This window comes from Osmerus mordax, chromosome 22 (genome assembly GCF_038355195.1).
Source record: "Osmerus mordax isolate fOsmMor3 chromosome 22, fOsmMor3.pri, whole genome shotgun sequence".
NCBI lineage: Eukaryota > Metazoa > Chordata > Actinopteri > Osmeriformes > Osmeridae > Osmerus > Osmerus mordax.
This window is the reverse complement of record NC_090071.1, coordinates 9,711,616-9,727,724: the sequence shown is the minus strand read 5'-3', so window position 1 is coordinate 9,727,724 and position 16,109 is coordinate 9,711,616. Positions and strand designations below refer to the sequence as shown.

The window sequence follows — 16,109 nt, the reverse complement described above, 5'->3', positions numbered from 1 at the left end:
TGTATACTCTTCCGTTTACGCGTATTTTGTTTATATTGGTTGAGTTAAGCTACAATCTAAGTATTCATTTGTAATGTAGTGTCATAAGGGGCTTTGATGGTCAATATGGCTATTGCCTCGAGAAACCCAAATAAGTGACAGGTACACTCGGGTATTGTCTACGGTGTGCCCAGGGTAACCAGTTATTTTAGATCAACCCAAAACAAAATGTTGCCTGGACACCAAGGTAGTTGATAAATACGTACCTGTGAGCTTGATTAGCCAGTGACCGGAAGGCTGACACTTTGTCCAGATATAATATCAAATGAATGGTCTGTGTCCAGAAGGGTGAAAATGTCCAGACATAATATCAAATGAATGGCCAGTGTCCAGAATGCTAACATTTTGTCCAGATGCTATATCAAATGAATGGCCAGTGTCCAGAAGGCTGACATTTTGTCCAGATGTAATACACCTATCAAATGAATGACCAGTATCCAAAACGCTGACATTTTCTCCAGATATACAACATCAAATTAAATGCCAGTCTCCAGAAGGCTGACATTTTGTTCAAACATGGTATCAACTGAATGGCCAGTGTGCAGAAGGCTGATATTTTGTCCAGATATAGTATCAAATGAATGGCCAGTGTCCAGATGTAATATCGAATGAATATCAAATGTCAAGAGAGCTGACTTTTTCTTGTCCAGGTATAACATCAAATGAATGGCCAATGTTAGGCTCATATTTTGTCAAGATGCAATATTAAATGAATTTAAATCATTTCATCAGTATATTGTGTATCCCTTGCAGTCACTACTGGACCTACTTTTTCAAACATCTTTTACTGAAACAAACATCTTTAGACTTAGCTTTCAGCTATAGCACCTTTAAACAGGCCATAGTAGCTCTAACAATCTAACTTTCTTATAAATACTATATTCAGGAGCATGGAAGAATTTCAACAGACATTTTTAATATGCTTTATTGACCGTAGAATTGAATTTCTATGTACAAAGCTGTGCGACCTTAGACAACATTTGTACATGCTACAACAAACCAAGAAGCCATGTCGTTTTGTAGATGTTTTTTTTATTTTAAAAAATCCTCGAAATACCACTATGTAAAACATATTTTATGAAACATAGCAACAGGGTCTTGTTCAGGTTAGTGTCTATTCCGCTTCTTTTGCCTGAAAGAAAAAAACAGTGAATTATTGTATTGAATTATATTTCTATTTGACAAATGGTCTGACAAGACAATGTAATGCATTTTATTCCTTGGTGTGACAGCAGATCTTTACCTTTCCAGAGTCACGACTCTTGGTTCTGAGCTTGTTGACCTGAGATTCAGCGATGTCGGCACGCTCCTCAGCCTCCTCCAGCTCATGCTGAACCTTCCTGAACTTGGACATGTGAGAGTTGGCCTGTTCCTCCTGGGATAAATTCATTTGAAAAAGATTTCTTACAAATTTTGTAAGTGCTTTCTGCAATGACCATTTAGACAATAACAATACCATTGGTAAAGCCATAGATATATACACTGAAATCTAGGAAGCTTTATTTTGCATAAGCAAGGGTCAAATTAGCATTAGACTTACCGCTTCCTCAGCCTGTCTCTTGTAAGCCTTCACTTTAAGCTGCAGTTTGTCCACCAGGTCCTGAAGTCTGGTTACATTCTTCTTATCCTCCTCAGTCTGAAGGAGATGATAATGTCAATTAGAATGATATGTGTCAACATGAACTGTTGTATCAACATATGCTGATTTTGACTGTGCGTTGTTACCTGGTATGTCAGCTCCTTCACTCTGCGCTCATATTTGCGGACTCCCTTGACTGCATCTACACCTCTCCTCTGTTCAGCTTCCACCTCAGTCTCCAACTCACGCACCTGCGTGGAGAACAGGAGCTCATGGTGAGTCCATCACTCCCATGCTAAAAGGTCCTTATGAACAGCATTATACTGGGGAAAAAGGGCTTAAAAATATTTGACCTTTCTCAAGGCAACAGGGATTTATTTTCAACTTTTGCAAACTTACCCTGGACTCCAGTTTCTGGAGCTGCTTCTTGCCGCCCTTCATGGCCAGGTTCTCTGCCTCATCCAGACGGTGCTGCAGGTCCTTGACTGTCACCTCCAGGTTCTTCTTCATCCTCTCAAGGTGAGAGCTGGTGTCCTGCTCCTTCTTCAGTTCCTCTGCCATCATGGCCGCCTGCAGCAACATAATGCAGCTTGGTTGAACTGAGGAACCGTACACACACATAGTATATCGTACCAGGTTACATGACCTGGTTGATGTGCCCTTGAAGACAGTGCAGGTAAAGTAGCAGACTCAATACTGTTCTGGGATACTTGGTTATCCGAACTCACATCAGTGATGGCCTTCTTGGCCTTGTCCTCAGCATTCCTGGCCTCCTGGACAATGTCGTCCACCTCTCCCTGCACCTGGACCAGGTCAGCCTCAAGCTTCTTCTTGGTGTTCAACAGGCTGGTGTTCTGGAAGAGAGAACACATGGATATAGCAAAACAAAACCTTTGCTGTGAAAGTTATTTGTTTATGTGTCTGTGTTGTCCGCACCTGGGAATGCAGCAGTCCCACTCTCTCGCTGGCGTCCACCAGCTCCTGCTCAGCCACTTTGCGGCCTCTCTCTGTCTGCTCCAGACCCGCTCTCAACTCTTCAATCTCCGCCACCATCAGGCCGTTTCTGCGTTCCACCATGGCAGCCTGTTCCTTCATGTCCTCTGAGGCACGGACGGCATCATCCAGGTGCAACTGGGCATCCTAGAAACACCAAAGAGTGTAGAGAGGAATGAGAAGATGCTGCTGTGTACAGTATGGCTTATACTGTCCTATATGGCTTCAGCAGTACTGTTTGTACTGGAAATATATGTTCTTTGTAAGGATGATATTATTCCTTGCCCCTCTATATAGATGCACCCATGTTAACCAAACCAAAACAAATCTGAGATGGACATTGGAGCCCCCATTTTCTTATTTTGAGTCTAGATCTCTAGTAATGGTCTGAAGTCATTATTAATGTAGTTCACTGCAGTAAACACATCACTATTGCCAACATTCACAGTACCTTGAGTTGCGCCTGAACGTTCCTCAGCTGCTTCTGGGACTCAGCAGCCTGGCGGTTAGCATGGCTCAGCTGGATCTCCATCTCATTCAGGTCTCCCTCCATCTTCTTCTTGATCCTCAGGGCGTCGTTCCTGCTGCGCACCTCAGAGTCCAGGGTGCTCTGCATGGAGTCAGCCACTCTCTGGCTGTTCCTCTTGATCTGCTCCATCTCCTCATCTTTCTCTGCCAGCTTCCTGTCCACCTCACCCTTGATCTGGTTCAGCTCCAGCTGCACACGAAGAATCTTGGATTCCTCATGCTCCAGAGTTCCCTGAATAAATGAAAATATTTGCAAATGTCAGTCTTAGTTATGGTGATTCCAAGAGGGTTTATTATTTTCTGGGAATTGTGGAGAGTTTGTACCTCAGCCTCCTCCAGAGCCGTCTGGATCTCAGACTTCTCTGTCTCCACTGTCTTCTTGGCCTTCTCCAGCTCATGGATGCTCTTGCCAGTCTCTCCGATCTGCTCGGTCAGGTCAGAGATCTCCTCTGTGATTTGAAAAAGAAACATAGTTTCATTCCAAAACGTATAATCCGATGTACTTGAGGTGGGGAAAAGCACCACACACAACATTGCAACTCACGTTGCAAGTTCTTGTTCTCTCTCTTCAGAGTCTCCAGCTGGTCAAGAGCCTCCTCGTAGGAGTTCTTCATCTTGAAGAGCTCTGTGCTGAGAGAACGAGCCTCCTTCTGAGCTCCCTCCAGCTCAGCCTGGCCCTCCTCAAACTTCTGCTTCCACTCTGCAAGAACCTAGGAAGAAGCACATGACAAGGACATGAGCATGACAATAGAGTTCTTAAGCCCCAATTGCAGATTTAGGTCCATCTAGGCAAGTAGACACATCTCAAATAAGTCTTGCAATGTATGCATTTATGTATATATGTATTCAATTACACATTAATACCCATGTTCCACACGTACAATTACATCAAAACCTAAAACTGGCACAATATTTTTCACCTTGTCAAAGTTCCTCTGCTTCTTATCCAGGTTGGCAGCCAGGGCATTGGCTCTCTCAACATCAATCATGAGGTCCTCCACCTCTCCCTGCAGCCTCTGCTTGGTCTTCTCCAGAGAGGCACACTTGGAGTTGGTGGCCTCAATGGTCTCCTCAGCTTCCTGAAGACGCTGAGCCAGCTTCTTCCTGTTGACACAAATCATGACATCGCAAAGATGTTCTGTACTGATTGCAAGCTTGGAGTGCTTGACAGTAATGTTATATTGGGGTACTATGAATTACTATCTTTTGGACTTTTGTGGACTTACTTGGCCTCCTCCAGCTCCTCTGTCCTCTGGATGGCATCAGTCTCGTACTTGGTTCTCCACTGAGCCACCTCAGAGTTAGCCTTGGACATGCCGCGCTGCAGCTCTGCCTTGGCCTCCTGTTCCTCCTCAAACTGCTCCCTCAGCAGGTCACAGTCGTGGCGGGCAGATTGGACACCATGGGCCAGTGCGTTCTTAGCCTGAGAGGAAAATATTAGGAGACATGGGTGATGTAGTAAGGGACCAAAAAAAAGTATTCGCTAACTACTGTACTGTAAAACTGTCATAGTCGGTCAACATGGGGCTTTTACCTTGACTTCCTCCTCAACATGCCTCTTGAGCTCCTCAATCTGCTGGGTGTAGGCCTGCTTTCCCCTGGTCAACTGGGACACCAGGGCCTCCTTCTCCTCCATCTGGCGAGCAAACTCACCTGTGGGGAATTAAGAAAGTTCTTTGTTAGGTCTGTTTCTTGATTATACTTGGTCATTTTCAATATACACCTTCTGGAACATATTTCTGCATTTAGACCTTTGAACGCATCAAATGTGTCTGGTATATATATTTTTTTACCATTCTCAGTGAGGAGTCTGGCTTTCTGTCCACCTATGTCGTTGATCTGGCGAACATTCTCATCATTCTTGGTCTTGATCTCACTGAGCTGGTCCTCAAGGGTACGGCACATCTTCTCCAGATTGCCCTGTGGAACAAACACAATGTTACACTTGACATGAATCTATTCACAAATGAATGCATCAACATGTCTCATTGAGGAGGAACCGGAAATGAGGAATTAGGGAATGAAGAATTCTCTTTATGTCCCCCCCGCACTTCCACCTTTTGTTGCCAATGTAGTTGAGCACGGCAGATTTAAATGTATTATATATTTCTGCTTTGATTCATACCTTTGCCTTAGCAACTGCTTCCATGTTGGAGGAGAGGTCATCAATCTCCATCTTGAACTCACTCTTCTCTTTCTCCAGCTTCTGCTTGACGCGCTGCAGGTTGTCGATCTGCTCTCCCAGCTCTGCCACACTGTCAGCCTGCTTCTTCCTCAGGGCTGAGGCTGTGGCCTCATGCTGCAGGGTGGACTCCTCCAGGTCACGTCTCAGCTTCTGGAACTCAGCCTCTCGCTTCTTGTTCATCTCAATCTGAGCAGCTGTGGCGCCTCCGGCCTCCTCCAGCCTCTCGCTGATCTCCTCCAGTTCCCTGGACAGATCGGCCCTCTGCTTCTCCACCTTGGCCCTGGCAGCACGCTCAGCCTCAATCTCCTCTTCCAGCTCTTCAATACGAGCCTACAATAGACAAAACTATTATTTAGCATCAACGTGTCCAAATTCTGGCCTAAAAATGAGCAGAAAATGACTTAATAGACAACATGGATTTGAATACAAGCAAGTCCAATATCATCCAGCCCAAAACAGGAAATATTACTTATCTGGGATTTAGTAACTACAACGCACCTGGAGCTCCTTGATCTTCTTCTGAAGCTGGGCACCCAGAGACTGCTCATCCTCAATCTTGCTGAGGAGCTGGCTGGTCTCAAAGTCCTTCCTTTAGTGCACAAATGAATCCATGTCAGGTTTCGGTTTTGTGTCATTGAGTGGAGATTAAATTGAAAGAACATCCACAATGTTTCATAACAAAAGCCTTTCTATGCCTAATGATTAAAATATTAAATTAAGTAATCTATGTCATTTGATTAGTATACTTAGAAACAAAACTCTGTCATAGGTCTTGATTATTGCATTACTCCAAGTTGAGTAATATCAATAACAAATGTGAAATGCATTGACCTATAGATGGAGTTGGACATCAAAATAATTATGTGGAAGTCAACATTGATTGTAATGATTGCTGGAGTGAATGAAATCCAAATAATGTCAAGAAAGTCTTGAATGATTTTACAATACTTACTTCTTGATCTTTTCATCGGACTGCTGCTTGTCGTTCTCCAGGTCCATGATGGACTCCTGGGCCAGTTTCAGGTCTCCCTCCAGCTTTCTCTTGCCTCTCTCCAGGTCCATACGGAGCTTCTTCTCTTGCTCCAGAGAACCTTCAAGCTGGAGGACAAAACACATTTCTCATACTTAAGCTTTGATGTGAACAGCTCATTCATAACACCTTATATTATTATAGTGGAGTCAGTCGTCCTATTGAATCCCCAAACCAATTTATTATATGAGATTAAATTCAATAAAGGCAAAGTTGGATAAAACTTTCAATAGTGGCAAAGTTGGATAAAACCCCCAGAAAACATAACTTGACTTACGTCATCAACTTGTTGTTCCAGCTTGGTCTTGGCCTTGGTCAGAGTGTTGACTTTGTCCTCCTCTGCCTGCAGGTCATCCAGTGTCTGCTGGTGGGCCTCTTGCAGGGCTTTCTTCTCCTTGGTCAGCTTGGCAACACTCTCATCTTGAGATGCCATCTCCTCAGTCAGGTTTTTAACCTGCAGACAAAGACAAAGTTAGCTCAAGTTAAAGCTAATGTTTGGTGTTTTTGAACAAACTACTGCTCGGATATGGGTGAGATGTTGATACCTTGTTCTCTGTGGCATGCTTCTCCTTCTCCACTTTGGCCAAGGTAAGCTCCAGATCATCGATGTCCTTCTTCAGTTCAGAGCACTCATCCTCCAGCTTCCTCTTCTTGGCAGTCAGCTCAGCATTCATCTCCTCTTCATCCTCCAGCCTCTCAGTTGTCTCTTTGAGTTTGGCCTCCAGCTGGATCTTGCTCTTGATCAGACCCTCACATCTCTCCTCAGCATCATTCAGATTCTCTGATTCCTGAAAATAACAGAGGTTAATTAGACTTTAATGTGGTGTGAGTGTGTGTGTGTGTGTGTGTGTGCATACGTGTGTGTGGCTCACTCACAGATGCAACTTGGAGAGACAAGTCATTCTTCTCTTGCAGGAGGGACACCATCTTTTCCTCCAGCTCCTTCTTGCGAGCCTCAGACTTTTCAAGAGCAACTTTGCACTTCTCATAGTCCTCTTTCATGTTGGCCAGCTCCTTCTCTGTCTCAGCACTCTGCAGGAGAGGCTTGATCTTGTAGTAGACCTTCATCCATGGCCAATGTTTCACATTCATGAACGAGCGGATGTTGTACTGGATGGTGAAGACAGATTCTCTAATTATAAGAAAAAGAGAGGCATGGACAAAAAGAGATAGTTTAGCTCGATGCAGATTATGCAATGTAATGTCATTACCCTAACCCATTCCTACATGTAAAGTCTATCATTCCATCAAGCCAAAATTCATAGTAAAACAAAATGGATCACTCCCTAAAAACAAGATTTGAATGCAAATACTTGAATCCATATTTTTCCTTTTATCATTTCCATCTCACCTCCTCTCCATCATCTTGGTAAACTCCTTCCTCATCAGGTATCCACGGGCAAGAGCCTGTGTCATGGTTACCAGAGTAGCAAGCTTCTCATCTCTCATCTCCTCAAGGACACCAAGCAGACCAGCTTTGAAGAACACCTGAGACACAAGTATAATACAAAACTGAAATAAACACTTCTGGTGCAAACACATTTTGAATGTCTACCAGGTAAATGAGATATTTAATAATCTCTGTAGGTCACAAACATGAGTTGCCAGTATCCCATCATCAATAGTGTACGGTATGTTACCTTGGTGTGTCCAAACTTGTACTCATCATGGTTCACATCAATGGACCCAAGCAACTTCTCAGAAGCCTTCTTGTTGTCCATGAACTGGCCTTCGGGGATGACACCGGCATTCAATACCTTGTATCTGAATAGGGAGAAAATGTGTTTATTACTTGCATGTTTTTATCCATCTACCACATCTTTGTTGCATTTGTGTGTAAGACTACCTCTGCTTGAAGTCAGCATAGATGATTCTGCTGGGGAAGCCCTTTGTGCAAATCCTAATACCCTCCAGCACACCGTTACACCTCAGCTGGTGGATAACCAGGTGGTTCTCCATCAAACCTGGATGAAAGATTTTGGGGCAGCTTTTTACTTTGTGGAACTTATTTGTACTTATTTGTTAGAAATAATAATCGAATGAACGTACTCTATGTTTAAGGTAATAATGACTTAAGAGAAATAATGCATGAAACAGTATGTTATACCTGGAGTCTTAGACTCATTGGGGATCAGACAACGCACAAAATGAGGGTGGGTGCTCCTCAAGTTGGTCATCAGTTTGCCCAAGTTCTCCTGTAAGGTTGTTTTAAAGCATTGTTACTCTCAGATATTATTCACAATAAAGCTATCCCAAATTATATATAAAAAAACCTCACTCACCCTGAACTGAGAGGACACAGTCTGCATGGAACCTCCCTTCTTCTTGCCTCCTTTCTTTGAGGTATCTGTTATAGGAGTGTCAGGAGTTAGACAGCATAATACATGCATATGTTTTGTTGCTTGAACGATACTGTTAATTCATTAACAAATCATGTTAATATGTTCAATGTATAAAACTGTGTGTTTATAATCTAATTCAACCATACTAACCCTCAGCTGGAGCAGCAACGTAGAGTGTGGCCAACAGTTTGGCTGAGGACTTTCCATACAGCTGAAGCACAGACTCGTTCAGGGGATCCTTGTTCTTGTCCAGCCAGCCAGTGATATTGTAGTCCACTGTACCAGCATAGTGGACCAGGGAGAAGTGGGCCTCGGCCTTGCCCTTGGCTGGTTTAGGCTTCTCAAATGCCTTGTTCTTTCCAAGATGCTGGTCATACAGCTTGTTCTTGAAGGAAGTGTCTGAAGCCTTGGGGAACATGCACTCCTCTTCAAGGATGGAGAAGATGCCCATTGGCTGTGTAGAAATATACTTTGATCAGTCAAATATACGCATGAGAAAAAAAATAAGCATGAGCTGAAATGGCATAATTGAATAAGACATATATTAAGCACTGTGATATGATAAGAACATGTCAGTTTAATGTATCTACATGTATGAATAACCTTGTATCCTTGCCAGGTATGAAACATCCACAGTTTTTACAGACACCTCACCTTCTCAATGAGCTCAATGCAGGCAGCCAAGTCCATGCCAAAGTCAATGAAAGCCCAGACAATGCCCTCTTTCTTGTACTCCTCTTGCTCCAGGACGAACATGGTGTGGTTGAAGAACTGTTGCAGTTTCTCATTGGTGAAGTTGATGCACAGCTGCTCCATGCTGTTGTACTGTAGATTTGCAAAGTTTGTCAGAACTTCATTGAGTAAAGATCCCACCATACCGAATGAATTTTTTACTTTATCTACACTTGATTGTTGTTCCTTTAAATCAAATCATTAAAATAGAGTATATACTATCTGTATAGTTTAATGACACATGAAAGAAACCACTTTTGAAGGTATTTCTAATAATTTGTCAAATATTGCCATAATGACCAATCTCAAACTCACGTCAAAGATCTCAAAACCAGCAATGTCAAGCACACCGATGTAGTAGTTCCTTGGCTGTTTGGTGTCCAACATCTGGTTGATGCGGATGACCATCCACAAGAACATCCTCTCATAGATGGACTTGGCCAGAGCACTCACTGAGTTGTTCACCTGTGTAACATCAATGCTAAAAGTTACTTTCACTGTCTTATACAAATGTTATTAACTGTATTAATTCAATGCAAAGTGACTACATTTCTTTTTACAAACACATCACAAGCCAAAAGAAACAGTCTCATTGTAAAATGACTGCTCTCAAGTCTATTCTTACCTGAGGCACTGTCTGTCCCTTGGTCACATACTCATTGCCGACCTTCACTCTGGGATAGCACAGGGCTTTCAGCATTTCAGCTGAGTTCAGACCCAGAAGGTAACCGATTTTATCAGCCACTGGGGAGGGAAAGGAGCAATGAGCATCAGAGTGCAACGTTTATCACAGGAATACAGTTAAATGCATGCACTTTAGAACTTTGATACAAATACTTTGTCTTACCCTCTGTGCCATCTGGCTCAGCCTGCTCCTCACGCTGCTTCTGCTTGAAGTGCATGTTGCCGTGGTGCATGACAGCACCGGTAAACTTGTAGATGCTCATCTTCTCTTCAGAGGTGAAGCCCAAGATGTCAATAGCATCCTGGATGGGGAAAGAAAGTTTACATTAACCAACAATATATATGTTATTATATTTTCGAGTTGAACCCTTTTAGTGACTTACATCAGTGGCATCAAGCTCAACTGTGTCATCGATACTGGCCACAGTGATCTGACCCTGGCTGATCATGGGGTAGTCGTAGGGGTTGGTGGTGATAAGCGACATTTCTGTGGAGACACAAAACTATAATGACTATCACCCAGGCATGTGTACATTTTATGTAAAAGGCAGAACCCTCAATGAGTGGACAAAGGAGTAAATGTCATTCAGAATATATTCTTTCTTTAATCCTCGCAGTGCCTCACCAACAAGCTCAGGTTTGTGGTTGGTCATCATCTGGTAGAAGATGTGGTAGCCTCTCTCATCAGGCAGCTGGAAGCTCACTCTAGACTTCTCCAGCAGGTCTGTGAGAAACGTGGTTGAAAGGATAGAGAAACATGAGAACAATTTGAATCTCAAGTGAATGGACACCAACATTTATGTAAAGGATCATCTGGGAAATAATTCAAACCAACTTACAGGTCTCAATGTCAGCACTAGCCAGTTTTCCGTTCATGTGGAAGTGAATCCTAATGAATTTACCCTGAAAGAGGTCATAGAGAGGGCTTTTTCAACGCATCCTATTGATTTCTAAGTTAGTGTAACATGTGAAAATGAATATTTTCCCTCCAAACTTACAAAGCGAGATGAGTTGTCATTCCTCACTGTCTTGGCATTACCATAGGACTCCAGTAGAGGGTTAGCTGCAATGATCTGATCCTCAAGGGAACCCTGAAGGTAGGCAAAACATTGGTCATTTAGACTGATCACCAATCGTCCAAAATAATTATCTCGTCACTTTGTCTATAGTTATATACTCCTGGAACGCTTTCCCTAGACTAGGTCTAACCCTGTTTCTATATTATCTTTGAACGCCTTAAGTTTAATATGTTTCGCCACTGTTAACACAGTAACCCCCACTTAAAGTGCAAATGTCATAAATCTTAACCTTTTAAGTTGCTGAATGAGTAATAATAAGTACTACACTAATTTACTAGTCTTATTTACGTTTTGCTGTATGTAAAACTACCACAGGGCTCCTGTCAAGAATGACAACATATTTTGAAGATGTAAACTAGATTTGAACTATACTAAGGGAGCTTTTTTGTTTTCAAATATGGGGGCACAGATTTTTGATAACTGATGATGTAGCCAGTGAATATAATTTTTTCTTAATAAACAATTGGAGCGGACATATTTACATATTTCATGTATAATGAAACCTACACCCTTGAACTGTACCATGGAAAAGCATTTTTTGGGGGGTAAAAACAATGATGGGTCAACAATTGATGGCATGCACTTTCTATGGTAAATATTAGGTCATACCTGCATTTTGCCGGGAACTGGTTCCTTCTTCTTCTCACCTCCAGAAACAGCAATGGTGGCAAAGTACTGGATGACACGCTTGGTGTTGACAGTCTTTCCAGCACCAGATTCTCCACTAGTTTATAAGATGATAAAAAAATATGATTTAGTGTGTATGAACTAAAATAAGTATTGTCAAGCATCTTAAGTCATTAAGCATTATAGTCTTCATATTTATATACATATAAATATAAAAAATATCCACTCAATTAAAGTCTCAAACTTACGTGATTAGGACAGACTGGTTCTCCTTATCTGAAAGTAAATTGACAAATAAATGTGTAGGAAGTGATACGAGTAGCAACTAAGAATGCATCCATCCATCTATATATGACTTCAGCCATCTATCAGTGAGCTTCCATACCAGTCAACATGAACTGAAAGGCGTTGTCAGAGACGGAGAAGATGTGGGGTGGAGCCTCCATACGCTTCTTCCCTCTGTAGGCGTTGACCACTTCCATGTCATACACAGGGAGCCACTTGTAGGGGTTCACCGTGGCACAGAAGAGCCCAGAGTAGGTCTTCATATGAGCAGAGAGTAAAGGGAAATATTGATATTAGAGCTCATGTATGGTACATTTTCGGAGGGTGCAATTTGCTTCCTTAAGGTGGCTCATGTCTACATGTGTAGTGTTCTTACGTAGATCATCCATGCTGCATAACGCTCTTTGAGGTTATACAGGACAGACGCTTCATTGAGGTAGGTCATCATGGCCATGTCCTCAATCTTGTCAAACTTAGGAGGGTTCATGGGTGAGATCTCTTCTTCTTTGAAGGTTTTTACCTGGAAAACGTCAATAACAAGCATGAAGCCTACACTAAATGAATAACACAGACATGTACAGAAACGTCCACTAAATGTTTTTTTCATTCCGTGCTAAGTATCCTCTTACCTCCTCAGTGATAAGGACTTTCACATCACATTTTCCACCATCTCTCTTAACAACCATACCCTTAAGGTACAATTCCTTGGCATCAGGCACGTAGCAGGCATTCTTAGCATCAAAGGGTGCAGCCTGGGCCTCAAGCCTCTCCCTCTCAGGCTTACGGAGGTAAATGGCGGCCTTGCCATATTGGGCCATCTCCGCGTCCGTACTCATGGTGGCGGTTTACTGGGGTAAAAAGATATCACTTACAAAATATATTCCTTCTTTTCTCATTAATTCAAAGTATAAATGATGAATGCATTTACTTTATATTACTGTAAAGTACATATGCCTCAGAAGCCTTCAAAAGGTGTAGACTAAATAAAACAATATCATTCATTTTATACAATTACTGTAGTAGTTATACTGGTGGTCCTTAGGCTTTGAGCAGAATACATTAGTATGTAGCATCAAACTATGTCTCACCTGTTTTTCCTCTCCCAGATGAAATTGACTCTTGGTTCGTGCTGTAAAATAAATTAGTTTTGAGTTTTTTAATAATTTATACAGAAAAAGCACAACCAGAACATCATATACAATATGTACATGTCATTGCTGTAACTCCCATTACATTTGAGTGTTACATAGTAGGGATGCACCGATAAGAAAATGATTGGCCAACACCGTTAGCCAATATTCATATAACAAAATTGTCCCGTGCCGATGTTTTGACTGCACTGTCAATTTCTACAATGTCAGAAAATGTAATAAACATTGTCTTTTCTGATGAGGCTTTTAATTTCTACTCACTTTATTTTAGGTAAATTAAAAAAAAAAATTTTGATTAAGAAAAGAATGATACCGCATTAAGACATAAGATAAATGGCCACCAATTTGATATGGTATACATATGGTGGACACATTGACACGTGACTGGAAAAACATAGTAGCCTAAGCATGGTGCCTGTTACATCAAGGCCAGCGACTCCACATCTACACTCAGATTCCCCAGAGTACTAGTGGCGCCGCTGTCTAGTGCTGATTACGCGCTATTGCGCGCACCTGTGTTTTGGTTCACCTGTTTCTAATTCTCGTTAGTGGAGTATATAATCTGGGTTTTACTTTCCCCCATTCAGTGTCTAATAGTCAACAAAGGTTTGGCATTCCAAAATAGCATTTCAGTTATGAGACAAAAATGTATTGTATAACATATAACGTCAGTCTTTCAATTCAAAACTCAATCTTACATGTTTTGTCCACAATAGTGGACAAATAGCAAAAAGTGTTATGAGTTGTATCTATGTGATCTCAGTAAACGGATGTGATCTCAGTAAACGGATGTGAAAATAACAAGTGTCTTACCTCAGAGGTGGAAGTTGTCTGTCCATAGAGGCTTCTCTGTGGGACTACTTATATATAGTGGAGAGTGATAAGCAAGCAGAAGCTAATTGTGGACTACTCTCCTATAAAGGAAAGAGTTAGACTTTAAGCCCATCCCTCCCTTCCCTTCTTCTCCACATGTCTCTTTTTCATGACACAGGACATTCCTGAATATGTTCCGTGTATTGCTTTCCGTGCATTGCTTTCCATGCATTGCTTTCTGTGCATTGCTTTCCATTTTCTTCGTTTAAAATTTATTTTTTTGGGGGGGGTATTCATAGACTGTATACAGTAATGTATACAAAGGCCCAAGTTCGATTTTTTAAGTACAGTAAATATTAAAGCTTGTAATGAGTACAGTACTAGATCCCAGGGTCCTGCAAAATATGGAATGCTGTTTGATTCAAAATTAATTAAATAAATAGGTAAATAAATAGGTAAGTACTAAATAAATAAATATGGCTATGAAATAAACCCTGAAATAAAAAAAAAGATGGCAATAAATATAGCATTCTATAAATATATGGCTGAATCAATTTACCTTCAAAATGTACTTAATTCAAATTGACTTTCAAAAGATAACATTTATTTCATAGGACTTTTATTTCCTAATGCCACATTTATTTATTTCATGGGACTTTTATTTCCTAATGCCACATTTAATTCTGTGCTGTATTTACTTCCAATCCTACTAATTAAAGTGCTTTTCACCTCCTGAATAGCATTTTCAATGCAATTGCTTTGGTTTGTTTGTAACTTCTGGGTGAAACTTATGAGTGATCTAACATGTTAATCATGGCGGTTTAAGCATGTGGAAAGGGTTTTGGTATACAAATTGTCTGTTAATAGTCAGTAATATCATGTTTACTGTAATGCCACACATTACAACTCAAAACACATCTGTTTAAAACCACTTATTCCACCTGCTGTTAATTGCTCTGCCTCCTTCTGTTGTTTTTATTGTTGTTGTATTCTTTATTTTTTTGCTGCTTTAAATTTGTATAGTACTTGTATAGTACATACTAAAGAAATATGATGTCCATACATGAGTGTTGTGTGTTTGTTACAAAACAAAATACAAATCTATGTATTTTAGACACCTAACAAAGTTACCTGGATGGTCATTCACATTAATTCCACACCTTCAGTACTGTGTTGTGGGTAGAATATTACCACTTGTATACTCTTCCTTTGCCTCAGTGTAAGCATTTAAGTGTATTTTGTTTATATTGGTTGGGTGACGATCTAAGTATTCATTTGTAATGTAGTGTCATAAGGGGCTGTGATGGTCAATATGTTTATTGCCTCGAGAAAACCCAAATATGTGACAGGTACACTCGGTTATTGTCTACGGTGTGCCCAGGGTAACCAGTTATGTTAGACCAACGCAGAACAAAATGTTGCCTGGACACCAAGGTAGTGAATAAATACGTAAGTGGGTCTATCCTGTGAGCTTGATTAGCCAGTGTCCAGAAGGCTGACATTATTGTCCAGATATAATATCAAATGAATGGCCAGTGTCCAGAATGCTGACATTTTGTCCAGATGTAATACACCTATCAAATGAATGGCCAGTATCCAAAACGCTGACATTTTCTCCAGATATACAACATCAAATGAAATGCCAGTCTCCAGAAGGCTGACATTTTGTCCAAACATGGTATCAACTGAATGGCCAGTGTGCAGAAGGCTGATATTTTGTCCAGATATAGTATCAGATGAATGGCCAGTGTCCAGATGTAATATCGAATGAATATCAAATGTCAAGAGAGCTGACTTTTTCTTGTCCAGGTATAACATCAAATGAATGGCCAATGTTAGGCTCACATTTTGTCAAGATGCAATATTAAATGAATTTTAATCATTTCATCAGTATATTGTGTATCCCCTTGCAGTCACTAATGGACCCACTTTTTCAAACATATTTTACTGAAACAAACATCTTTAGACTTAGCTTTCAGCTATAGCACCTTTAAACAGGCCACAGTAGCTCTAACAATCTCACTTTCCTCAAGATACTATAT

General features: G+C 41.1%; 1 protein-coding gene across 1 annotated transcript; it reads right to left on the bottom strand.

The window, feature by feature from the left end:
• Positions 1 to 1,091: 1,091 nt before the first annotated feature.
• LOC136966295 (myosin heavy chain, fast skeletal muscle-like) lies at positions 1,092 to 13,218 on the bottom strand. Its single transcript, XM_067260767.1, has 40 exons — positions 13,192 to 13,218; positions 12,733 to 12,951; positions 12,480 to 12,623; positions 12,204 to 12,360; positions 12,067 to 12,094; positions 11,801 to 11,915; positions 11,111 to 11,203; positions 10,952 to 11,015; positions 10,738 to 10,836; positions 10,496 to 10,599; positions 10,276 to 10,414; positions 10,054 to 10,172; positions 9,744 to 9,893; positions 9,351 to 9,521; positions 8,847 to 9,150; positions 8,637 to 8,701; positions 8,462 to 8,549; positions 8,201 to 8,318; positions 7,995 to 8,118; positions 7,706 to 7,842; positions 7,231 to 7,486; positions 6,900 to 7,142; positions 6,632 to 6,808; positions 6,277 to 6,422; positions 5,823 to 5,913; positions 5,265 to 5,654; positions 4,933 to 5,059; positions 4,674 to 4,792; positions 4,366 to 4,562; positions 4,060 to 4,243; positions 3,684 to 3,849; positions 3,464 to 3,588; positions 3,063 to 3,371; positions 2,555 to 2,758; positions 2,347 to 2,472; positions 2,018 to 2,188; positions 1,765 to 1,869; positions 1,580 to 1,675; positions 1,283 to 1,414; positions 1,092 to 1,171 (listed from the first exon to the last, which is right to left on the bottom strand). Exons 2-40 carry the CDS (start codon positions 12,937 to 12,939, stop codon positions 1,154 to 1,156), a joined length of 5,808 nt encoding a protein of 1,935 aa, XP_067116868.1. The 5' UTR covers positions 12,940 to 12,951; positions 13,192 to 13,218; the 3' UTR covers positions 1,092 to 1,153.
• Between the last annotated feature and the right edge of the window lie 2,891 nt (positions 13,219 to 16,109).